This window comes from Plectropomus leopardus, chromosome 13 (genome assembly GCF_026936395.1).
Source record: "Plectropomus leopardus strain MGB_pleo_1.0 chromosome 13, ASM2693639v1, whole genome shotgun sequence".
Taxonomy (NCBI): Eukaryota; Metazoa; Chordata; class Actinopteri; order Perciformes; family Serranidae; genus Plectropomus; species Plectropomus leopardus.
In genome coordinates this window covers 32,283,305-32,308,579 of record NC_142188.1, presented here as the reverse complement: position 1 = coordinate 32,308,579, position 25,275 = coordinate 32,283,305, and the positions used below count along the sequence as shown (strand labels likewise).

General features: G+C 40.8%; 2 protein-coding genes across 8 annotated transcripts in view; both read right to left on the bottom strand.

The window, feature by feature from the left end:
• The window catches only part of ttc27 (tetratricopeptide repeat domain 27), an 89,208-nt gene extending 85,579 nt beyond the window's left edge, over nucleotides 1-3,629 (bottom strand). Inside the window, exon 1 of the mRNA XM_042502086.2 lies at nucleotides 3,333-3,629. Coding sequence (XP_042358020.2) covers nucleotides 3,333-3,426 — 94 coding nt within the window. The 5' untranslated portion in view covers nucleotides 3,427-3,629. The remainder of the gene's footprint in view (nucleotides 1-3,332) is intronic.
• Nucleotides 3,630-8,017: 4,388 nt separating this feature from the next.
• Nucleotides 8,018-25,275, bottom strand: part of birc6 (baculoviral IAP repeat containing 6) — a 143,995-nt gene continuing 126,737 nt past the window's right edge. For all 7 annotated transcript variants that reach the window (XM_088086964.1, XM_088086969.1, XM_088086967.1 and 4 more), the window contains exons 71-73: nucleotides 23,454-23,642; nucleotides 13,137-13,271; nucleotides 8,018-9,242 (exon numbers count right to left, since the gene is read on the bottom strand). In XM_088086964.1, coding sequence (XP_087943090.1) covers nucleotides 9,063-9,242; nucleotides 13,137-13,271; nucleotides 23,454-23,642 — 504 coding nt within the window. In that variant the 3' untranslated portion in view covers nucleotides 8,018-9,062. The remainder of the gene's footprint in view (nucleotides 9,243-13,136; nucleotides 13,272-23,453; nucleotides 23,643-25,275) is intronic.

Genomic DNA, 25,275 nt, shown 5'->3' with positions numbered 1-25,275 from the left:
CTAAGGCTGGTGGATTTTTTCTACCAAATTTGCTGGTGAATAAAAAGTTAATTCTGGACACTAACTGTCAGACTGTAATGCTTCAACCACAGTTAGCAGCAACAGACTTACGTCACCGACAGACGTCACCTACAGGCGTCACCTACAGGCGTCACCTACAGGCGTCACCTACAGGCGTCACCTACAGGCGTCACCTACAGACGTCACCTACAGGCGTCACCTACAGACGTCACCTACAGACGTCACCGACAGACGTCACCGACAGGCGTCACCTAAAGACGTCACCTACAGGCGTCACCTACAGGCGTCACCTACAGGCGTCACCTACAGGCGTCACCTACAGACGTCACCTACAGACGTCACCTACAGGCGTCACCTACAGGCGTCACCTACAGGCGTCACCTACAGACGTCACCTACAGACGTCATCTACAGACGTCACCTACAGGCGCAGCGAAGCTGAATGTGCAGGCCGTCCCTCCCCCTTTTGAAAACATCCTATGATTTCAGTGTGTGTATCAGTATCAGTACTTTTTGAACATTTCAGCATTTTTTGGTCATTTTTTTAATATGGTTTTATCTCTAATGCAATGTCAAATTGACCATGACCTTTGGGCACCAAATTCTAATCAGCTCATTGATGAGTCCACCTGAACATTTGTGCAAAATTTAAATAAATTCTCTCAAGGTGTTCTTGAAATATCCATTTCATAAGAATGAGATGAATATAAGGTCAATGTAACCCTGACCTTTGACCACCAAGATCTATCAGTTCATCCTTGAGTCTTTGAAAATATTTATGCCAAATTTGAAGAAATTTTATCAAAGTTATCTTGAGATTTTGCATTTACAAAAAAGATGAGTATTGTTGCCCAAAGAATCGATATGATGTTGTATCGTTATGAAACCAGTGATTACATCCCTGCTCCACCCCAGACCCTCATCCATCCATCCCTTAACCTCAAACTTTATCTGTATATCCCTCAACCTTCTTCCTCCATCCATTCATCCCTCCACTCTCAACCCTCATCCATTCATCAGTCACCCTTCTACCTCCATCCATTCATCTTTTGACCCTCATTCTTTCATCCCTCAGCCCTCAAACTTAACATCACTTACCCTTCTCCCTTCATCCATTAAACCCTCCAATAATCGTTTCATCCCTTAACCATCATCCCTAAGTTCTCATACCTGCATCCTTCCCTTCGTACCCTTAATCGATCATATGTCATACGCTATTCTGAATCTTTATCTTTACTGGTGCGGTCTTTGTCAGTGACTTGCATTGAAAACACACCACTGTAGGCTAAAGAGTAACATGCGCACTACAAAGACTTCCATCACTGGTAGCTCAGCTTTTAAGTTTTTTGTTTTATTTATTTATTTTTTTTTTTAATTCAAATAATGTCATACACATACATCCCGTTGAATAACGTTTTTAAAAGATAGATACCGCTAAAGCTCATGTCCAGCTATGACTAAAGTTTTTTCCATCTGTCGACTGACGATTTGCTCCAGTTTAATTACAATCGCATCCAGTGGCTGCTAAGATACTTGTCTATAAACATGAGGTTCTGAGACAAACTGCACCAAAGTTACAGCCACTGTTTGGGAAAACAGACACAGTGTGACTGTTATTCAATAAGCTGACAGCCAGGTGTTGTATCGACATGTGCTCCCCTGTCGAATAGTGTTTCTCCCCTGATCCTGCCTCAGTGGTTAGGTTTTGTAGAGGCACAGGTGCACAAGGACTAGGTGAGTAAAAAAGAATTCAAGTTTTCTTTATAAAAGCCGTATATGCTCCTTTAATGAAATAAAAGAAAATGGTTTGGCAAACATGCTTAGGAGGGGCACAGGAAGGATCATTTATGGTTTACCATTGTTTGGGTGCACTGATGTAAGATGTTATGTTAACCCTTTGAAACTTGAGCAAATTGGCTTGATTTTGTTCAAAAACATGGGAAGAAGGCAATGAACAATGAAAGAAGAAATGACCCAATGAGTTTAAAAAAACAGTACAAAGTACGAGAAAATTACCCCAAAATTCATTTAAAAAAAAAGAAAAAAAGCAGTTTTGAAAGAAACTGCACCAATTGCCCAGGGGTCAAAGCTTTAAATACTTGTGAAAGACATCTGAAAGCAGCACAAGAAAAGTATTATAGCTCCAGTTTTCAAAGGGTAAAAATGAATGTAATAATAAAAAAAAAGGTTACAATATAAAATGTATGAAATGAATATTGCATTAAAAAAAGGTGGAGTTGGGGAAAACAGAAGTGGGAAATGACAAAAATATAAGACAGAAAAAAGATATTCGTAAAATATATAGATAATTTAAAATAGAAATATTAAAGTGCTTTAATTAAACAGTTATTAAAACACAGAAAAACACACTTAGGTTCGTAATAAAACTATCAAGTGCTCGAACCATACAAGACTGGTGGTTTGTGTCGGGTTTAGAGAGGGAGGGACACATATCGACGGGGAAACAGTGTTGGACGCGACACCGGCATCAAACTTCAGTCTGTAAAAGCAGCTGACACCTGAGACAGAGCAGCAGTTTGACAGCACATTGTATAACGCAGTGTGCACGCGCTGTGCCAATGCTCCTGCCAGCCACCGAGCTCGTGCTCAGTGCAGCTGCTAACAGATGTGTGCGCGACGTGGCTCGAGACCGTGTAAGTGTATGAAATGAAGACGTCACATCAGACTCCAGTTTAAAGTCTGTCAGTAAAAAGCTGGCTGTCAGTACGACACACAAAACGACCTCACAACAGAGCGGGATTTTTCCATACAGCTAGCTCTCAGGCTCAACCTCGAATTAGCAAGAAGTCCATCTGAATTTCACTCGAAACTCCACCTCAGTGTAGTTTTGACATTGAGAACAATAGACGAACTAAAGCTAAAGTTAGCCAATGTAAATACGACAAGTTGTCTGACTTCATGAGATATCTTCGGTCGCCCGCGAAGAAGGACAATTAAAATTGCCGAAAAATGAAATGGGGTCTGGCATGGTGTTCACACGCGACATAGTGGCACGTAACGTAGCTAACAGCTCGCTTAGCAGTTAAATTAAATTCATGCCAATTTAGTGTGGCTGTAGCGGAGCTGCGTGTGTGACACTAAAACGTTATCATTACTGGCAAAAGCTACACTATCACCGGAGAAAAGCCTCTGTCGTTACAGAGCTGCGTTTGACGTTAAATGACACTTTGTTTCGACAATCACAGCTTATCTGTGGCCATTTTTAAAGCGCTTGTAAGAAAACGTAACCTGCTCATGGTGGTGCTAACAGCTACGTGTTAGGATGATTAAAAAAACAGCCTTCTGTCTCACCTGGAGTGCTGAAAACACTCTGCTTCCACCCCGCTGCCTCGCTGGCTGTTAAAAAGCCTCGGAGGACGGGGAGCTCCACGTCCAGCGGCATCATATCTGCTCTGCTTCCCGGTGAGGCCAAGTGTTTGCGGCTGTCTTCGGTCCGGACCGTCGGAGAGCAAATCTGTCGATTAATCGCTTTGACTATAAGCCGACTCGGTGTTTCTCAGTCACGGATAAGATGTTTATTTCCACCCATGTGGTGCAAGCGGCATCAGTGAGCTGCCATGACAGATGCGCATTGCATTGTGGGAGAACTAATCAAATGAGGACTACCTGATGATGGCTGATGGGAGGAGCTGAGGTTCGCCTGCGGGACTTTCTGACAGAAAGCCTTTTCTTGGCGAGGTTTAGGGAAAAAGTCATTGTTTGGGTTTAAATAAATAGATTAATAAATCGCTGAAAGCTAATTTCTGCCATAAACGGATGATGTTGGAGGCTGCAGTGGCGGACCTAACACATTTGACGCCCCAGGCAAGCTCCCTCTGCTACCCACCCAATATTTTTTAAATTATAATAATTATTATTATCTTACATATTTGTTGAATTTATTACTAAAAAGAGCAAAAGCTGATTAAAAATCAGCATAGATTGACAACTTAACAATTACAAATAGTGTAGACACAGTGTACACCCAGGACTGCACTCCCAGACATCAGGAGAACTCTGTTGTGTGTATTACAAACAACAATGAGTTCACATCAGGAGGAAATCAACAGTCTTGCAGAGTGGTGCACAGAGAACAATCTACTGCTCAACGTCAGTAAAAACCAGGGAGCTGACTGTTTATTTTAGAAGGAAGGAGGCAAAGACACACACCCCTGTCTACATCAGTGGAGCTGAGGTGGAGCAGGTAACAGCTAGAGGTTCCTTAAAATTACTGTCACTGAGAACCTACCATGGTCATCACACATCACCACCCAGGTTAAAAAACACAGAAAAGACTCTACTTCCTACAGAAACTTAGGAAGGCTAAATTCCAGAGCAAGATCCTGTTTAACTTCTACAGAGGAGCAATGGAAAGCATACTGACTGGAAACATCACAAACTGGCCTGGTTCGTGCACGGCCCAGGACAGGAAGGCTCTACAGCGGGTGATTAAAACTGCCCAGAACATCACTGGTTCCCATTTACAGAGCATCAGTGAAGTGAGGTGTCTGCACAGAGCCCAAAGGATACTGAAAGACAGCAGCCACCCCAGCCAGTCTGTTCACCCTGCTGCCATCCCAGCCAGCAATCTTCGGTTCTAAAAACGCTCTGAAAATGATACAGTGCAACCGATGTAATGTTTTAGTAATGTTTTGTGCAGCAAGTTTTTTTTGTTTTTTTTTTTAGCTCCCAGAGCTTTCTTAGTAAAGTTGGGCTTACATTCTCTATAAACATCATCAAAATGTAATTTTTTTTGTAACATATCACATTATATGGTTTGTAATGTCAGGCCTCAATAACATGTTTTGAATATCGCCTTTAAAATGTTCTCCCTTTGTTCATGTAACACTGTGGGTTGATTAGTTGATTAATCAATCAGTCGACTGACAGAAAATTAATTGCAGGTTTTTTTTATTTTAAAAAATTTAATTATTCAGAGTTGTATGGGTGGTTTTTCTCTTTTCTTTCTTTTTTTGAGTAATTTTGCATTTCTTTTTTTTTATACTTATAATGAGTTTTTAGGATTTTTGAGTTTTGGGTTTTTGTTGTTTGTTGTTGTTTGTTTGTTTGTTGTTGTTGGGCTGTTTTGTTTTTTGTTTTGTTTTTTTTTACAATTTTGAGTTTTAGGGGTGTTTTTACTTTTACTACTTTTTCCTGAACAAGGTTACTTACCTTTTGTAAACTTACCTAGTTTACCTAGTAAATGTGTTGTAAACTATTCAATGCAGGACTTGAACTTGTAAAAGAGTATTTTTACAGTGTGGTATTAGTACTTTTACTTCAGTAAAGGATCTGAATACTTCTTCACTCTATGTCAAGTCATATTATGTGTACAAATCAATACTTTGGAAGTGCTTTTTTGGTCCACCTTGTTTCAGAGCACTTCTATGACATGACTGGTCATTAACACTGTATGTGCTGGTGGGATGATCCTGAGGTGAAGTGATACAGTGGGACTGGTAATGAGTGGAACATGAGGATATGAATAAATTCTGCTCTGACTTCAGATATTTGGCACACATGATCCCAGGCTCATTAGCTCATGCTTTCAGGCCCTCCTCTTTAATCTGCTCACATGCAAGGTAAGAGGAGAAATTGAGTTGTTGCATGCATCTGTTTATGAAGTGTCACGCATGCAAATGGAAAGAGAGAGCGTGCTCCTGCAGGGGCAGAATCTCTCCTCTGAGTCATCTCTGTACTAATGAAACCTACGTGCAAGTTCTCCTGTTCACTGTCATCCCTCTTCAGAGGGTGGAGGAGCTGCTGGCTGCTGCAGGATTTCAGTCCATCATGTTTCACCAGCAGAGTTGGTGATTCATAGAGAGCCAGAGATGTACTTCTGTCAAATGCGACAAATTTCACCGGATGGACACTCACTCGACTCTCAGGGGTTTTATACTGTACACTGTATCTTGTATGTAAAGGTTCCAAAATGCTAAAGAACAAGCCGTCTGAAAACTCTGACAAACCACTGATGCAGGAGCAGGGATTGTTTATAAAATGCAAGTCAGAACACATCAATAACATCTCTCATCTTCTTTTTTTACTCGAAGAATGAAAACAGTGCTGCAGGAATGACAGTTTTCTGCAGACTGAGGCAGAAGTTAGCGTCGCCGTGGTTCCCTTGTCAAAAGGCCTACTGGATTTTTCCATCAGATGATGGAATGAGATGATGATCCACTTTTGATTCCACAAGTCGGCCAAGAGCTGCACCATCCGTGCACACAGACCAGTGAAAATGTTAAATGTGGTGGTTACTTCTTTTTTTTTCCTTTTTTTAATTCATCCTTCTTATTTTATTTCTCTCTTAACCTCAGTGCCAAATAATACTGATTGATGTTTGAGTACTGCTTGGGTGTTACTTTCCTGTGGCCAAGCATCCCATCGAGCTGGTGTTAGGGCTAAAATTAGGGAGTTTAACCAGGTGTTTACCAGTGTTGCATCACTGCTGATTGAAGTGACTGGCGATGGAGTCAATAAATATGCAACTACCTACGACTATTAACCTTTCTCATTACATACCAAAGCCAGATGTTAGTGGCTGTGGTCAGCTTTTTTCTGCAATGGGACAGAGGCTTTAAACTTACAGGCCCTGAAAACCTAACTATCAGCTTTTTTAAAAAAAAAACATTTTTTTGAGTGATGTTCGCTTACATGAACATGCTATTTTTCGGTCCAGGTTAGCTAGCATGGATATAAACTCTTCTGTCTTCATAAATAATAAAGATGTTTTTTAAAAACTTGAATATTTGCGGTGGCAGAACAAAAAAAATCTAAGTTGAAGTTAACCCTTTAAAACCCGAGCGAAATTTGTTTTAATGACATTCAAAAGTGTATGTCATGTATGTCAGGAGGCAATGAGCAACTTCAGAGGACACGTTCCAAAAATTTGCAAAAAACTAGTAAAAAAGTTACAAGAAAATTAGCTGAAAATAAGCATAAAGAAAATTAAAAAACAAAAACAAGAAAATGACCCAGGGAAAGGCCTGACAAATATATTTATTTTATATATTTTATTCTATAATTTTAAATCTGAAATTATTATAATAATGTATATAGTTTTATTGGGGTTGATAACTTTCTAGTAACCCTCAATTTTTTGAAAACGAATTTTTATATAATTTTCTTGTTCCCTTCTACTAATTTCTTGTTATTTTTGGGACATTTCTAGCCATGTTGGTTTTTGAAAGAAATTAAACCACTTTGCAAGTATCAAGGGTCAGATAGCTTGTGAAAGTTTTTAAGACAGTTAACCCTTTGAAACTTGAGAAAAAATTGGTCTAATGTCATGCTGAAACATGGGGAGAAGACCATGAGCAACTTGACCTGAAAAGACATGGCCCAAAAACTAGTAAAAAAAAAAAAAGAAAATGAAATTATTTGAAAATAAATAAAAATAAAGCTAAAAAACAAAATGACCTAGTAAAAGTACTGAAAATAAATGAAATAAATATTTTTATTTTATATATTTTATTATACCTTTTTTGGTAAGAACTTTAAATAGAAAATTATAAATTAATTATAAATTTCGTTTTTTGGGAAGGGATCATTTTCCAATAATCCTCGAAGCTAAAAGGCATCTGAACCCAGCACAAAAAAACTGATGTCAATTCAGGTTTAAAAGGGTTGAAATTTTACAAATGAGGTTGACAAGAAAACCTTTGGAAAACCAAGTTATCTGCTAAGAGATAGCAGGAAATGCACCAAAAATGAACCAAAATTCTTTGATAGAAACATTGGAGAGCGCAGACAGTGACAGGTGGAAATCACGCCGCTGTTTTTTCTTTTAAACTCTTCACCAACGATCAGAGTATTAACAAAGTGCTCCCCTCTGACACGTGACACTGACAGGTCATCATCACTGCCACAGCTTGTTCTCACACTGACATCTCTGCTCAGGTGTCCAGTGTCACCGTCTCTCAGCACTCCCTGTCGTCGCGGCGACACAGCTGATGTCCTGTCAGACGCAGAAAAGAAGCATTCGCACAATCAATCCGTTACTTTCAAGCTCCATTTAATGTCCTAGCAAAAGGAGTATGTGACTGTTCTAAGGAGTGAGTAAAATAGAAAGTGCATTTTTTTTCTCGTTCACTGGAATTCAACAGAATAAAAAAAGATCAAAGCAACTTTTTTTATGTCAGATGGAGCAGAATTATTAATTTTGTAGAAATAGCAAAGAAATCAGTAAAGGTACTCTGTTGGAGTATTTGGTGGTACGGTGTAGATCAAAGGCACATCACAGCTTTGTATCTCACTGGGGATTGTTGCACACGCACAGAAAACACAGACACATGCACAAGCCTTCAAAATACATTTCCCATGTGGCTCTGACACACAGTCTTACGATCTACAGTCATGTTCGATGGAGGAGTTCGGAGAGGCAACAAATGTTGATCCACAGCATGGTGCTTTTTTAATTTGGAGCCTGTAAAAGGGATAACATAGCATTTAAGAAAGTCCATCTCAGCCTTTATTGTGGATATGATCCTAGAGAAATCAAACGAAGCAATGGATGATCAGAGGGGGCGTTTATCTCAGATTCTCTTACGCGGGTGTTTTCTTTTTCTCTCGTTTTTTTAAATAGTATCCTTAAAGAATGTCCTCGATTACAACTGTTGTCGTTCTAACAGTCAAAAAAGGAAAAAAAAGGAAATTAACATTCAGTAAACATTCTTCTCTAAAGGTAGTTTCCCTTATATAATCTGTATTTTTTTCTCTGCCAGTATACATAAACAAGTTTAATAACATACCAATCAGTGGTTATTTCACAATTGGAAAAAGCACAAAATGTTTACACTCTTTTACAGGTAAATAAAAGTTTTTGTCGACTGTTTTCAATAAGGGCGTAGCATACTTCATAGTTCATCTCATGACGTTCCCCACATCCCCCGCTATTCTGCTATTAGATCTTTACATACAAATATTGACAAAGTGGTGGCTTGTGCTCAGAAGCCATCGAGTCTTTATGAGAGTAATAATCATCAGGAGGAGGGAGGAGGGCTGGGGATGCTGAGGAGGGAGGGGACTGTGGGGAGGGGGGGCTCATAGCTGGCCCTCGCTGCAGTGGCTGTCCTGACTGCCACCGGGCTTCTCTGCATCCTGACCGGGCAGTTCTTTGAGGATGAGGGCGGCGCTCCGCTCCGAGAACTCGTCGCCGTCGGGCTCCAGACCGTCGGGGCAGGGCAGCTTCAGAAGCTCCTCTCTGAGCTGAGCCGTGTGTCTCTGCAACACACACACACACACACACACACACACACACACACACACACACACACACACACACACACACACACACACACACACACACACACACACACACACACACACACACAAAGTCAGGCTTAACATTAAATCAAACATTAAAGGAAAATAGATTTACCCTTACAGACTGCTGCATTTTACATGCTTTTTCATTCTTCATTTTTTGGGTTAGGGTTTTTGGCTGTGTTCATGCATATGGTATACATTTTTGGAAAGATTGTGTTTTTTCGTTTAATCTGTGAATTTCCAGCTCAGCTCTTATAGTAAGTCTAAAATATACTGTGGAAACTAAATTGTTACATTCAGACTGTTAAGTGCAAAAATGCTCCATTGAAACCCATTCAAACTGCAATTTTTAATCCCACAGCCATCAAAACATTAAAACATGCATTGTATTATTTCTGGGTGTCATTCCGGGCTTTTGCCTTGGAATTGATCATTTTTACTTTTTCTACCTGATGACATAATTTTTACCATATTTGACATGTGGAGAAAATACATGCTAGACAAATCCCAAACTGTCATCATCATCAAAAAAAAAAGACAAGAAAATCTGACACATCTGATACTAGCATTCAGCTCAAAGCACATGTATGCATGATGCAGGTCTGCTCAATACATTTTAATGTTCTCTCGTCTCCCTCAGTATTTCTCTCTTTCTCATTCAGGATTCATTTCACAAAAGCTGGTTAGCCTCTGACCCACGTCCTTCCCAAGGGTCAGGATGTCGTGAGCACTGACTGACAGGCAATTGACCCCCATCACAGTGTCTGTCTGAATGGGGAGTCAGTAGTTAATAGTTTTGGGGCAACAATAGAGCCCTATGGCACAGAGGGAATAAGATCAGACTTTGGATACACACACTATACTTGGTAGGAGGAGACGTCATCTTTTTAAAAGACTGGCTGACAATCAGAAAAAAATGTACATGTCACCAGACTGATGGTCAAGAGATGAGGTGATACACATCAGCAACATCATGGGCTCCTAATAAGTTAGCACTGTCTCTCCTCCAGCTGCTCCAGCTGCTCTCTGGCCATCACATCACACTGTGTGTGTTCTGAGGAGCTTCAGGTGTGAATGGACAAAGTGCCGGGACACACTACCTGCACGAGCAGAGTGCACAAACTGTTTTTTTTCCTCTCTTCTTTGTATGCTATCCGTGTTGAGCCTCCTGCAGACTGTGAGGTTTTTGCAGTCTTATCAGTTTACTGCAGCTCCACTGTGTAATATAGATCTTTGGAAATTTGGGTACGACATCAAGTTTGATGTATGCAGACTGTGAGATGACATCACCAACTGAATCACCGGGGGAGATGAGCAGCTAGGCAAGAAACATCCAGCAAGATGCAAGAAATTAGTGAAAGGTTACATGAAAACGATTGTAAAAAGGGGCATAAAATAGGGATAGCAGAACTTTCTGGCTTATTTTCAGGATATTTTTTTGTTTCTTTTTAAATTATTTATTGAGTTGCTCAATGCCCTCCTCTTATGTTTTTCAAAGTAATCACACCAATTTGCCCAGGTTTAACCCTTTGAAACCTGAGCAAATTGGCTTGTTTTGTTTTGTTAAAAACATGGAAAGAAGTCAAGTCAACTCAGAAAGAAATGACCCAAAAATGAGCAAACAAATTAAATTTTAAAAAAAATGGGAACCCCCCCCCCAAACAAACAAAAATAGAAAGTAAAAGGAAGATAAGGAAATTATCTAACTATATTCAAAAAATAGTAATTTTGGTAAATCTAAACAAGTTTTCTAATAATGATAATTGAGACATTTTATTCATTAAGTGCTTTTAAGGAAACTCAATGAAGAACTCAATGACACTTCTCAAAAGTAAAGTATGATCAAAAAATAAAATACATTAAAATACATAACAAAATACACACAACGTTGTATTTATAAATTAAATTTATTATTTATATTAATTAGCATTGAAAGCCGTTTTAAACAGGTGGGGAGATTTTAAACATTTTACCCAAGCTTTTTTTTAAAGACATTTTCTAGCTCTACACATTTCTTGCAACTTGTTGGACAATTCTTGCCAGGTTACCATTTTCCCTCATGCTTTTGGAAAAAGATCAAGCCAATTTGCTCAGGCTTCAGAGATTCAAATACCTGTGAAAGTTGTCTGAATGCAGCACAAGAAGAGCGTTACAGCTCCAGGTTTCAAAGGGTTAAGGTGTATACAACATAACCACATTGTCAACAGTTTGACTCCTGGCTGGGAACCTTTGTTGCATGTGGTACCCGCCTCACTCTGCACTGTCAACTATAAAATAATGCCAAAAAAATCCTTAGAAAAAACTTCCCTGCTTACACACATATATGGGGAGAATGTGGAGAAAGAAGCGTGCTTTCACTGTTGACGATGGGAGCTAAATAAAAGGACTGGGGAGCGTGGCGTCCAGAGTGTGGCCTGCAGCTGTGGGACAGTGGCTGCTGCTATCAGAGGAGCTGGATTATTAACAGCGGGGTAGTTGTGCTTATTTACCGCCAGAGGGAGAAGAGATGAGAGCTGCCACAGAGAGCCGAGACACACTTTGTGGTTGCTTATTGTGTTTGACTGTGTGTATCTGTGTATGTTATGAGCTCCAGCGTGTGTGTCGCAGAGGGAAGTCGGCTGGGGACATGACACGTGGCGGGCTGTCCAGAGCCTGCTGTCCACTGCAGCCAGTTCACTGCTAATTAGCAGGACAGGAGGGCTCAAAGACAAACTGTGTCTATAGTCTGCTTCCTGTGTCAACCTCAACAGCACCGAAACGGGAAAACTGGGTCAATTTAGCAAAGTCGGACTTTATGTCGAGATTAACACAAAAGCAGCAAGTTTATACTCCCTTTACCTAAGAAAGTAGACAGGTCTAGTTCAAACGTTAATGTCATTAACCTCATAGCTCCATGCAGCCTTTATGACAGCACAAATACAGCCAACAGATGGCATATTCATTCTGTTCTACAGTTCTTTAAATGTCTTTGTTGTCTCTTGTGTTTTTAGTCTTGCTTTAACTGTTACGCTGCTCCCACGATCTGTGCAGTACTGCTCCATTTCATCCACTTCTGTGAGCTCTCATCAAACCATGTTCAGAGCTAAAAATCACCTGCCAACTAATGATATCCAAAACCTGTTTCAAATGAAAGACGTTTACTCGATTTTGAGAGGCCATGCAGCGCGTCGCTGCCTGCTGCTATGAGGACTGTATTTCCATATTTATGCGCACAAACTCCACTCATTTATGAAGTCGTGCAGCTCCTGCATCGCTGAGAACACAGTCCTGCAAATATTTCAGAATAAAATGCCTAATGTCAACAAATGATGGGATTCTGTCCACAGAGACGCTGTCAGAGAGCTCTTGTCTTTAAGACAGGTGGGCTGTTTTTGATAGTGTGACTGTTTTCTGTATTGATGTGTGTGTGTGTCTGTGTATTTGTTTATTCAGATTGATCTGTTCTTGTTTTGTCTTAAATCTTGTTTAATTAGATCAAGATGTGTATGGTGAATATTGGGTCAGAAATTGGTAATGTATTCATTTATTAAAAAAAAACAAAAAAAATGAAAAAAGGGAGTAGGATTTGAGTGATTTAAGTGTTCACTTCCTCTTGCTCACATTTGTTACTGAATATGTCCGATGGGAATTCTGGTGTTGTTTTTCTTGCTTATATTTCATTTCGGTCTACTATTTTATTTGCCATGTTCGGAGTAAAGTTCTAACTTACTGCTGCTACCAAATACAGATAAAACGTAGTGCGGACAGGGATCCATCTGTGTTAGTGTACGTTTGTAAAGTTGAGCATAAATGAGCCCTTAGAGTCCATAATATTGACTGTTGTGCACTGAGAACATTTCATGACGTTACCTTTAGTGCAGCAGCATGGTGAGACATGGTGCGTCCGACCCTCTTGTCGCTGCTGTACTGCTGGATGTCAGCGATCCACTCCTCACACTGAGACATGATCTCTGTCCGCTTCAGGTAGAAGTGTTTGTGGATCACCTGCAGATACAGGAGACAACAGTGAGAGTTAATACAGTCAACTTTTCTAGTGTTTCGCAGTGTGGATGTGACATGTACAGCCTGAGCCTGTAATTTAAAGCTTATTTGCCTCCAGCTTATTTTATTCACATATAACCTCATTTATCCAGTATGAGTAGAACCTATGTATGAAACTGTCAGAGCCTTCTGCAGTGAAAATTTTGGTGTCTGGTATTTTTATTTTATGTGTGCAATGAAAACACATTGATAATCTGCACACACACAAAGACACACAAGCAAACAGAGACGGAGCTCTTACGTCTGATTGGAAGAGAGCAGAGGAATCAAATCACTTGTTGACCAGTGCAGAGAGATGCGCTTCTGTTGTGAATTGCCAGGTGACTGCTGACAGGTGGCGGTGCAAGTGACACAATAAAGCCCCTCCGCATCCAGTGTCAACATAGCCTTGTGTGTCATTATTAAGTTACACTGCTAACCACTGGCCTGGCATGCATACTACAGTGTTTTTGGTTGTTTTTGTGGATCTGTGTACATGACGATGATTTTCACAAATTTATCATAAAAACACAGATTTCTTTTAAACACGCATTGGCAATTCTGTTTTTAGTATGGCCGTTCTTGTCTAAACATGGCCTTAAGCTAAAGTATAAATAAAGGGAAAATGCCCCCCAAAAAATCTTTGTAAAAAAAAAAAAAAAAGCTCACATTTTGGCAGATAATAATCTGTATTTTAATAAATGCAATAACTTGAGAAACATTGCCATCCTCTATAGAAAAGGTGGGCTGAAGTCTATTCACTCCTGCTACAAAGAATCTAATGAAGCACGTCTTGCACTGAATACAAATTCCTATCAACAATGAGCAACAAAATCAACTTCTCTCTCCATTACTGCGGGGCTGTTTATTATCAAGGGTGCTTAAGTCACTCTCTGACATCATATCTGCGACAATCTGCTCGAAAGCTGGTGTCAATCATCGCCCAAGTCCCCTGCCGTCCTGCCCCTCCGGTCGACTTCCTAGCAACAGTCACCAGGGCCGGGCCATCAGTATGCAGTGGGCGCCGTGGTGGACGTGTCTGTAGCTGCTGCTCGGCTGGTTGGAGGGAGTGGATTAGATATTATGGTGGCTGCTGATTTGCAGTTTACCAGGAGAAGAGAGGCAAAGAGGCAGCAGAGAGGCTCTGAGGAGCGCTTTAATCTCCCTCTTCCTTCTCCCTCCGCTCTCTTCATTTTCATTCCATCTTTGTCGCGACTTTCCATCTCCTCCTCTGTGTATTGTTCCTGCCACCCAACCCCCCTCTCCTTCTGCTCCTTAAGTTGCATTCAGTGAGGTGGGGTCTCCAGCGCAGGGGCAACGTTTCAAGGTCACAGATGTGAGGTAAACAGGGCTACATCAGCTGCTGCTCACGCTTTCCAGAGGATGAGAGAATCCAGACACAGTCCATATACGACCCATGATAAGAAACATAAAGACAGAAGCACATGCTTGACATTATGCGTGGACATGTTCAGATGTGTGGTAAAGGGGGCGTTTTCCCCAGGGCTCCATGTGACAAGGGTCAGCAGCCGTTTAACTTTTGGTATTTGGACATAAACATCAATCACAGCGTTGGAAAGAAGCTCTATATGCAAACCATCTCTGATCAGGAATGCTGGATGAATGTTTTGACAAATGACCTTTCAGGAAATACATCTTTTTACACACACACACACTCAGGTACATGGATTAACGTACACACAAGTACGTTGAGCTGGTACGTGCGGTCAGAGACGAGCCTCTGATGGAGAGCCCCGGCTGGCAGAAAAACCCAGTGACCTTTGAGGTAATGCCATCCACTCATTATTCCACGGGGCAACTGAGGGAGGACGAGCATCCGTGGAATGGATATGTGCTCCACACATGAAGGGTCAAGGACGAGAGCAAATCGTGCAGCCATTAAAAAGTTCCTTATTCTCAGTTTTATGCGTTCCATCAGTGGCGTGCCGAGGCCTCGGGTCCCTGTCTGAGTAACACTGACCACAGCCCTGACCCACTCCCAATACTGGAGTATATGTATTTCCAACTCTGACGTCCACCGTAGTCTCCCACGATGCATCATCGGCAAAGTAAAACAGGTCTAGTTACAACCTGAAACATGGGTTAGGCGATACGGCTTTAAAATATTACTGCAATATTTTAAGGCTGTATCACAATATATTATGTCCTTTAAACTAATGTTAACTACTAGAATTAAAACAATTATTGAATGAACTGCAGTTACAATAAAGTAAAAACATGGGAACAATTTATTCCTGATGTTCGAGATTAAGTCATTTCATACATCGCACATGGAACAAGCCGCGCTACATTGAGTATATTTGATATATATCGCCCACCATTACCTGAACCATGGCTTATTCTCAACAAACTGTCCTCAACTTGGTACAATATTACATTATCTCACTGAAATGATGATCTGAATAAAATATTTCAAAGACCAGCATGCCAACTTGTTCACAGTGACATTACTAACATGCTGATGTTTAGCAGGAATAACGGTGCCATGTACAGTACAGCTGAGGGTGATGGGAATGTCGTGATTTATAGTTCTACCATAAACCAACAGACTGACCATCCCCAGAGCAATTACACTAGTGTGGTTAAAATTCCTAAATTTTATGATTGATTCCTCTGTGCTAGATGTATTTGCAAATTCTTATGGGTTGAGACCAATCTTTCCTCTCTACTAGTGCTAATTGTCCTGCAGGTTTTTGTAAAATGCTTGCAGCCTTACTAAGAAATATCATGTGGCCTATAAAAGCTAAAAAATGTTTCCATTTCCATTTTTCGAATCGCCTGAAATACTACCGCATGTAAACATAAAAACTTTTTTACAATAAATGGGAGTTTTTTTATAACTGACGTGTTTCCATTCGGCGTATTTTATATTTTCAATTTCAATTTTCTTAATTCTAACCAACCCAGCTTTACAGGTGATCCAATGGCTTATATATATATTTGGATTTATATGATTGGTTGTATTTAATATTTTTTACCTTTTTTTCCCCCTATTTCATATCGACCTATTTAAATGTTATTTGCAATGTGTTGATGGCTCTAATGAAGGCCACAAGCTGAAATGTGTCGGTCTACAAGTGTTGCTGGAGCTCTCTGATCTCTTCTAGACTCTCTTCATTCTCCCTGCACCTTGGAAGATGGTGCCAGAAACCTACACTCAAGTTCAATTTGCACAGTTTGAGGGTAAATGGGAGCCCACCTACTGTCAACATCAATGGCACACTCTCTCTCACTCTCTCTCAGCTGCACACTTGTATTGAACACAGTCTGGCACCAGGATGAGGCACAGAAATCTGCGGATTTCGCTATAAACTCTAGTGCGGGTGCTGATGGATCTGTTTCAATAATGGCTGCTGGAAAGCCCTTCCAGATCACCAGTCAGCAGCATGATATCTGCTGAGCTGCCAGTGCCCAGTTTACCACCACCACCTTGCTATGGCTTGACACACACATACACACTCTCAAAGGAGAAGTAACACACAAGTCTGGTGGCTTGGTAATAGCAAGACAAAGATGTCTCTCTAAAACCAATCAATAATGCAGCGATAGAGAGTACACATCGGAACAATCCAATTCCCTGCGAGGACAGCTTCTTAACACTTTGTGCTGCATGTGAGAGTGTTACTATGTGATACTGTACGCAGTGAATGGGAAGGATTGTGTGAGACTCAAGGTGTTCCCGCACACATTTCCTTGTTCTGTGCAGCCGCCGAAAGTTCATTGAGTGCAGCTCTCAATCCATATGAGCACGGCCTCCAGACGTCAGCACAAGAATATATGGAAGGAAATTCAACCTCCAATGCTACTCCCACAGCATGATCTGTCACATACCCCCTCCTAACAGCTATGAATCAGATGATCTGGTCTATGACATTGACCCTCACCCTGTGCTACCGAGCCATGAGGGGGACAGTGCTGGTGCTGCTTGCTGAGATGATGTGGAGCTAGTTAGGGATGCTAACCTGTCAGTGGCTCTGAAGGCCCTTGTGCACCTCAGTGCAGATGTGAATATGACTACGCTGGCTCGGCACTCCAACATACAGAGCTCACTAACACCACAAACACACACGCACACACAGAGAGCAAGGTCCTTACTTCCCTCAAACATGCACATTTACAAGTGTACTCTGGTTCTTTCTACCTCTCACACACACAATGATCCATATTTTAACATGCGACCCATTGTCCTTAATTCCACCTGACAATCTGCTGCTGCATAATTCAAGCCTGTGCTCCACTCTAGCTCTCTCGCTATAAATAGCATGTGGTAACACTGGATTCTCACACACATATCAGAAATAAAATCTTATCTACACAATTGAATCCCGCTAATCCAGTGCTCATATGAGCTAAAAAAAAACCCTCACACTAGTCAGCAGCAGGGCCATGTGGGACCACGATGTGGTTGCATTAGAGTCTTGATAACTGGAATTATTGGCTTGCAGCTGTGTGCCTCCATGAACCAGTCAAGTTGCAGTTACAGTATACATCCATGTCTGTCCAGACTCATATGTAGCCATGACAGTTGACTATGCTTCAAATATGGATGTTTCTACAAACAGGCCACAATTTCTATAACGTAGATGCTTCAAACATCTTCAACCTGGTTGCATGGAAGAGCTCTACAATCAGCACAGTTCAAGGTGGACACCCAACATTAGTGTCACCAATTCAGTATCTGTCCAAATGTCAGAGGGGCTTCTGTGTCTGAGATATGACGTGAGTAATGTTTTTGCAGAATATTATAATGTTAATGAAGTTGACCTTTGTTTTTGTTTTTTCTTACACATTTGTGTGTAGTATTGTCATAATTAGAGTATGAATTCTTGAGATATGGTCAAAAACACATTTTATGAGGTCACAATGACGACCTTTGACCACCAAATTCCAATGAGCTAATTCTTGAGTCAAAGTGGACGCTTGTGCCAAATTTCAATAAATTCCCTCAAGGTGTTCTTGAGATATTGTAATCATGAAAATGAGACAGACGCAAGTTAACAGCGACCTTGACCTTTGACAACCAAAATCTAGACAGCACATCCTTGATTTCACATGGACATTTGTGCCAAATTTGTAGAAATTTCCTTTAAGGTGTTCTTGAAGTGTTCACGAGAATAAGACAGACAGGGTCACAGTGACCTTGTCTTTGACACCAAAGTTTCATCAGGTCATTGTTGAGTCAACGATGACATTTGTGCCAAATTTGAATAAATTCCCTTGAGATATCATATTCACAATTATGAGACAGACGAATGGCGTACAGAAGGATAGATGGAAATAAAACCTGAAAACATAATGCCTCTGATCACAGCAATCAACTTCACTGAGGCATAAAAACTACTTAAATCAACTGATTTTTGTATTGTGATAGGGAAGACAATCCAGCTAAAAGTCAAACCCCCACTGAAGAACACTTGATGCCAAATTTTCCACCTCACAGTTTCATAGTGTTGGACAAAACAACCACAATTCAAGGTCCGCTTACAAGCCTGTTTCAGAGCTTCCAACCATATCAGACTTTCAGGACACTGAAAAGTGCTGATGGTGAGAGATTGTGAAATTGATAGCAGAAAGGATGTGTATGTGGTCACATGTGTACATCCTTAGGACATATAAACTTCTGCTAGTCAGCACAGCTCCAAGATAACAGCAGACTGAGTTGTGTTTTTGCTACTGTGAAGATTTGCATTGGAGAAAATGGAATCCTAGCTGAGTTTTTTAAAATGCCTTTGGTTGTAACATAAAGCCTGCACTACTCCTGAATCCCATGCTATAGTTAACACCACTCTATGAGACATTTTCTGTGATGAGGCGGCAGCAGTGCTCAAAATGAGGTCAAGATGATGGATAAATTAAAAAACTCTGAGACAGAGTTAGAGAACAGTGAAGCTGTTGCCAGCTGAGAGTGTGCTGTTATTCATCAGGAGTGAGAGCAGCTGGAACAGCAAAGGTTAATATGGAGGCTCTGATAGAGCTGCACAGCAAAGTCGGACAAGGAGACAGAGGCCAACTGGTTCATATGGAGGACATCCTCTAGGACAAGCTGAGCAACTCTATTGATTTTCAGTCATTCTGGAAGAGAGCCTCAAAAGATCTCCAGGGACAGTAAAAGGAAACCATAACTACAGTGACGTACAGGGTTCTTAAACAGAAATAACAGCATGAGCCAAAGAATGGAGACTTGTAGATCTGATACATATCAACACTCCACCATCAAGACGGGTCATTGAGAGGATGCCGCTCACTACCTGCTCATAAAACTGCCACATTTTTGTGTCAGGATTCAAAGTGCTAAGATGCTGCCTCAGGATGTGCCGAGGCAAGTGAGAGACTTGACAGCGTCACTCACAAGACACATCAGCTGAGCTGCAACAGGGAGCACCGCGTCAGCACACATTGCTGCATCTTCAGCACAGAGGGCAGCACGGATCTGCAGCCTGTTTCTGACCGCTCAGTCACAGCTCAGCTTGAAACGTTGATCCAAGTAAATAGGTCTGATGCTGGCCTCATTAATGGAACATCCAATCAGAGCTATTCCTCCATAGCTAGCTATCTACCTAGCTATATCCATGCTAGATCTAAAACACAGGCTAACTAGACCCAGCAGTTTTTCAACATATAAGAAAGCAAGGGGATACAGATGACATCCTCAAAGATGAGATAAAAATGGAGATAGATCTATTTATCCTCTAAACATGGCATGTCATATTGTTGCCAAAAAAGCTTGTTTGGAGTTTGTTACATGACGTGTGGGGAAGCCTCGAGATTACTGGGAGCAGGTAGTGTGGTCAGGCCAGACAAAATTTGAGCCAATTGCAACCTTAGAAATGCAAATTTATATCTGCCTTTTTTCTTAAATTGAGTTATACATATATTCTTCTTCTGTGGCCACTTAATAACATTTTATGAGGTGGTTTTTTTAAAAGATGTATGCATTTTTACACTTTGGTGGCCACAGAAGATTTATTTATTTAGAAAACATAAAGGTCCATATCCTTTTTTTTTGACTATTTGGAATGAAAAACCTAATAACTCTAAGGTGACAAAATATGTAACATGATTTTCAACTAATTTAATGAGTGTTTATGCAATATTATACTAATAAAAATGAATACTTACATGACACTGAGAATTGATTCAATATCTGTAAAAGAGCCAAAGTGCACCCCTTGCAGACTATAAATCTTTGGAAATGCTGGCATCATGTTAGTAGTTTTCTGTAGACGCACATATTTGATTTATAATGTGATTGCTTGGCCGCCTGAGCACAACACTGTAATTTATTGCTCATTTAATGGACACTTGTTATGCACAAAGAAATCCATCCCATTTATTAAACCATGAAAGAATAAAAGACAATGTTATAGACATGTTCCCATCACATCAGGTGACATTATTTTGTAATAGTTTTCACGATGAATTCTTTCCCCTTGTGGTTTCATCCACATAAGACACTGAGCAGAAAAACATTAGAGAAAATGCAGGACTGAAATGAGAGCCGCAACCTTGAACTGTATTAAATTGCAGACTTCTATCTGTCTAAATGGTTATCTGCAGGAAACTGCAACGCCTACTAAATCCACTGCTCGTGGCGGGTTGTCTTCCTCTCTGTGTCCATGTTTGTCTCAGCTGTGGACTTAAAGGTGCTAAAAGGCCAGGGGTGAGAAAAGCACACAGGAGTATTGCGCCAGGCTTAATTGAATTTCGGTGTGCGTATGTGTGAGATTGCTCAGCCAGGTGGCATTGCCATGTCCTACTAAGTCCCCTCAATATCGCTTGGTCCATTTCACAGACTGGCTGGGTGATGACATGGACCCCCTGTTTTTTTTCTTTAATCCCAGCACTGCCTGCCGTGCAAAGGCCAGATAGATTTATATTTCACCTTCGAATCCAGCAGAAATACATGCAGCACTGGCTGTGAGTACATGAAGCCAATAATGTAACTCATGCAACCCAGAACATTTATCTCATGTCCTGGACCAAATCTGGAAAACTACAGTGCTTCTAAAAACCTGTGCTTCTGCTTAATAGTGTGACAAATGTGATAAATTCAATCAGTCAACATCACATATATGCTTTTATTTTTGTCTAAGTGGCTTCAGTGTGTGCACTTTGTGTTATAGAGGTCATGTTTCTAAAGTCTCATTAAAGGGAGATACAAGTAAGACTGTTGCTGTGAAGGAATTTCCCCTGCAGTGATTTAGAGTGGCTCAACATCATGATACGCTGTATCACTGTGGCTCAGAGGCAGAGCAGGTTGTCCTCTAATCAGAAGGTCAGGGGCTCGATCCCCGAAGTATCCGTGGGCAAGAACCCCAAATTGCTCCTGATGCTGTGCCATCAGAGTGTGAGTGCGTATGGAGCGTATGCTGGCACCATGTACAGTAGTAGTGTGTGAAGCTGTGTGTGAATGGGTGAATGTGACATGTAATGTCAAAGTGCTCTGTGTGGTCAGAAGACTAGAAAAGCGCTATTTTTTTTTCCATTATTTTCACTAATATGAAGTTTTATTGTTAGGCCATTATGGGGTATATTATTGCTTCTTAAACGACAAAGATGACAGATTTAAAAGAAAATTGTAAAAACTTCTTTGTTGTTCATTGCAGAACACAGAGGGCAGTGAGACGCCATTAGAGGTGCAGTTTTTATCAGCTGACATGCTTTGGTTTTGGTTTTAGTGATTTTGGTTCCCAGAGGCTGTAAATTTTTGTGTAAATGCATAATTGTGATTATGATTGATGAAAATGCATCTCATTAAATGTTATGTAAACCACTAACAGAAGGTCTGGAGTAATTACATAGAAAGTAATTAAAATATTGGCCAGAAGATTTCAAAACAGGCATTTTCCTCAAATCGTATTTGGGATGTGATTTAATAACTTGTAACTTAAGCAGTAAACCAGGCGTCAAAACATCCCTTCAGAAACCTCTACATGACATCACACTCTTCCTATGTTTTTCTCGTGTAATCCTGTCGAGAGGACTGGATCACTATTTTTCCCTCCCTCCTCTGCACCTCACCTTCCCCTCTCTCAGTTTTTCCTGTCCAAAGCGCTCCTCTTCCTCCGTTCCTCTTTCTTGACATTTCTGAATGAACGTGCTCTGGATGAGCAGGTTGAAAGATTATTATCTTCCCCGGAACCATCCGTCTCACCACGGACCATTTAAAGGATCGCATTATATCGAAAAACGGTGGGGGGGGGCAACCTCCAGACGATGTCATCTACTAAGGAATTAATAAGATGGGAATTTATTATCTATCAGACAGCGTTCCCCAACAGCCCCCAGGGAAGAGAGGATGCTTTTCATTTCTCTTTGGCTTTCTGGTCTCAAACAGGTGGAAAAATGTCAAAGAAGGGCAGAGGTATGGCGCTAACATATATCATAGGAATCAGTCTGTTTCTTATTGCAACTTTTTAGTAAGAGAGGAAGAGAAAACAAAAACCCTCTAAAAACATAAAAATAATATGAATTACTGCCTCTGCTAAGCAGAATTAGGGTTACGAGATAATTACTAACTTGTAGTGAATTTCTGATATTGCCTTGAATAGTGACTCCCGGCGACTCTACTGCATGTTCACGTTTGCTGCTATGCATTTTTATTTCTCTTTTGATCTACTTTTTACCTACGTCTTTTTGTTTTCTTGTAAATATGAGGGATCATTGTGGAATAAACACAGTATAAACTCAAACAGACTCAGCAGAGTAACTTGCCAGCTCGTGTTTGCCATACTGCCTGTGTTCTGTTTGGTTATAATGTCAAATTACCAAACAGAGTGTAAAAGTATGAGCACTTCTCAGTTTCTCGTTTCTGTACGTTCAGCTATTTGAAGATTTAGTATTTTTGTGCAGATTTTAAAAGAATTTTTGAACTAACTTTTTGTCTCTGTGTTCTTCTATTGTTCTTTTTTGCTTTATTCATCTTGTATTTACTGTGCTTTGATATCCCTTTGCTGCTGTAATAATGCAATATTGTAACAGTGTCAGTGCTGCTTAGTGATTCTGGTTGTGTATGTTTTTCATGCCAGTGCGGCACTTAGGTTCTCACAAACCACAGCCTCTGTAAAGTCTGAATAAGTATCAAAGCATCATTCGAGTGACACACAACACTGTAGTAATTCCTACCTCTTTGAAGCATGGCGAGGGGTTGCGCATCTGCTCCAGCATGGCCCATTTGACGGTGGCTTGCCGGATGTTGCCATCATATTCCCGCGAGCTCTGGGTGCCGCTGGGAGTCCCGCGGGAGCGTTCATACCCTGGCTCATTGAAGTAGGGTTCAGCCACCAGAATGAGGGACTGCACCGACACTAGCACCTACAGATCAACACATGAAAAAAGAGGCAGGGAGAAATGGAATCAGGTGGTGAAAATATTCAGGATTCCCACTGTGATCCAAAATAGATACTTAATGAAATCTACGCATTTCAATGATATGAAAGTTAGCTTGTTTATCCAGAAGAGCTTAGATTAGAACCACATTGTAATACTGTAAATGTGTCCAACTGGTTGGTTATAATCCTGATTTACTGGTAAATTACCATGATATCCCTTCAGTGTCCTCAACATTCTCTTAAATAATCTTGGCAGTTGTGGACACTTAGGAGAGTCAGACAAAAGCAAGAAACATTTTGGAACCATAAAGATACATCCTTCAATATATCTTCATTAACAGCTCGATTAATGCCACGGTCTGTCTCAAGGAGACTTGGGACGTCCTCTTGCATCATTCTGTCCATTCCAAGCCGCCACATTACCAACAATGACGATGTTGGGCTTGGAGGCCTGCCTGCTGGCCCCGGCCACACTGGAGCCAGATGAAATTGCTCCATCGAGTGGATACCATTGACCTTCAGCTGCTGCGATCTGTCGGTCTTAAACCGGGTTGCCAGGTTTTAGATCTGATATCCAACCCCGTTGATGACCTATGGAGCACTAGCGTTGATGACCACTTGATCCCAGCCCACTCCTCTGTATCCTTTTCACCCACTCCCCTTATTTTCCATTATTGATCCACAGCATGCTAACTGGAATGATAATCAATGGAGACATCTCTATGCACTCTCCAACCCCGCAAATGAGGGAATTATGAAAAAAAAAAAAGAGCAGGGATCCATTTCCAGGGGCTGCGTCTCGCTGGCTGATGGATCAATATGTATGGAAAATGAATGCACTTGTGTTCATGGCTAACAACCAAAAAATGCTCTTTGTGTGTCAACATGTTCAAGAGCTTGTGTGTATTTTTTCCTAAGCCTGTGCACCACTCTGCAGCCAGTAGTCCCTTAGTGCTATACATTTTCTAGTGCACACACTGTAAGTTAAAATCCTGGAGGCTTTAGATGGTGAAAACACAGATTAACTGCTGTCTTTACAAAACGCTTAGTAAGTCAACATCTTCCCTAAACCATAAATAACATCTGAAAAATGAAATTCTTAGTGAACACTGCAGCCTTTTCAACAACCCAGCATATACACAGCAGAAATATTGGTTTCTGGTGTCCAACCACAAATATCTGTCAAAACTATTTTAACCAGACTATCTGAGAGCAACTGTACAATGGTGAACGTGCTTCTTCAGACGTGGAATGACCCTTTTCTTTTGCCAAGACAGTATTTTAATTAAAAGCTTGACAGGTTGGCTACAATTAATGTCAGCAGGCAGGTTTCCATTAGAGATTTGCACAAAACTTTAGCAATATTTTAGAGATTTCAATAAAACACAATTGTGAGATGACTAAGGTTCCACTGAGTGATGCAATGTGACTTCTCCTCTAGCGATAACATTCAAAGAACTATGGCGAAAAACATTAGCAGCTTTATTTCTATTGCTGACACTGCAAGGCCACGTAGGTGTTATGGAGCCATAATTTAAAGGCGAGCGTCTTATATGTGTGAGTGGCCACATATGAGGGATTTCTGGGAGGTGATAGTCCACGATTTCACAGAGGAA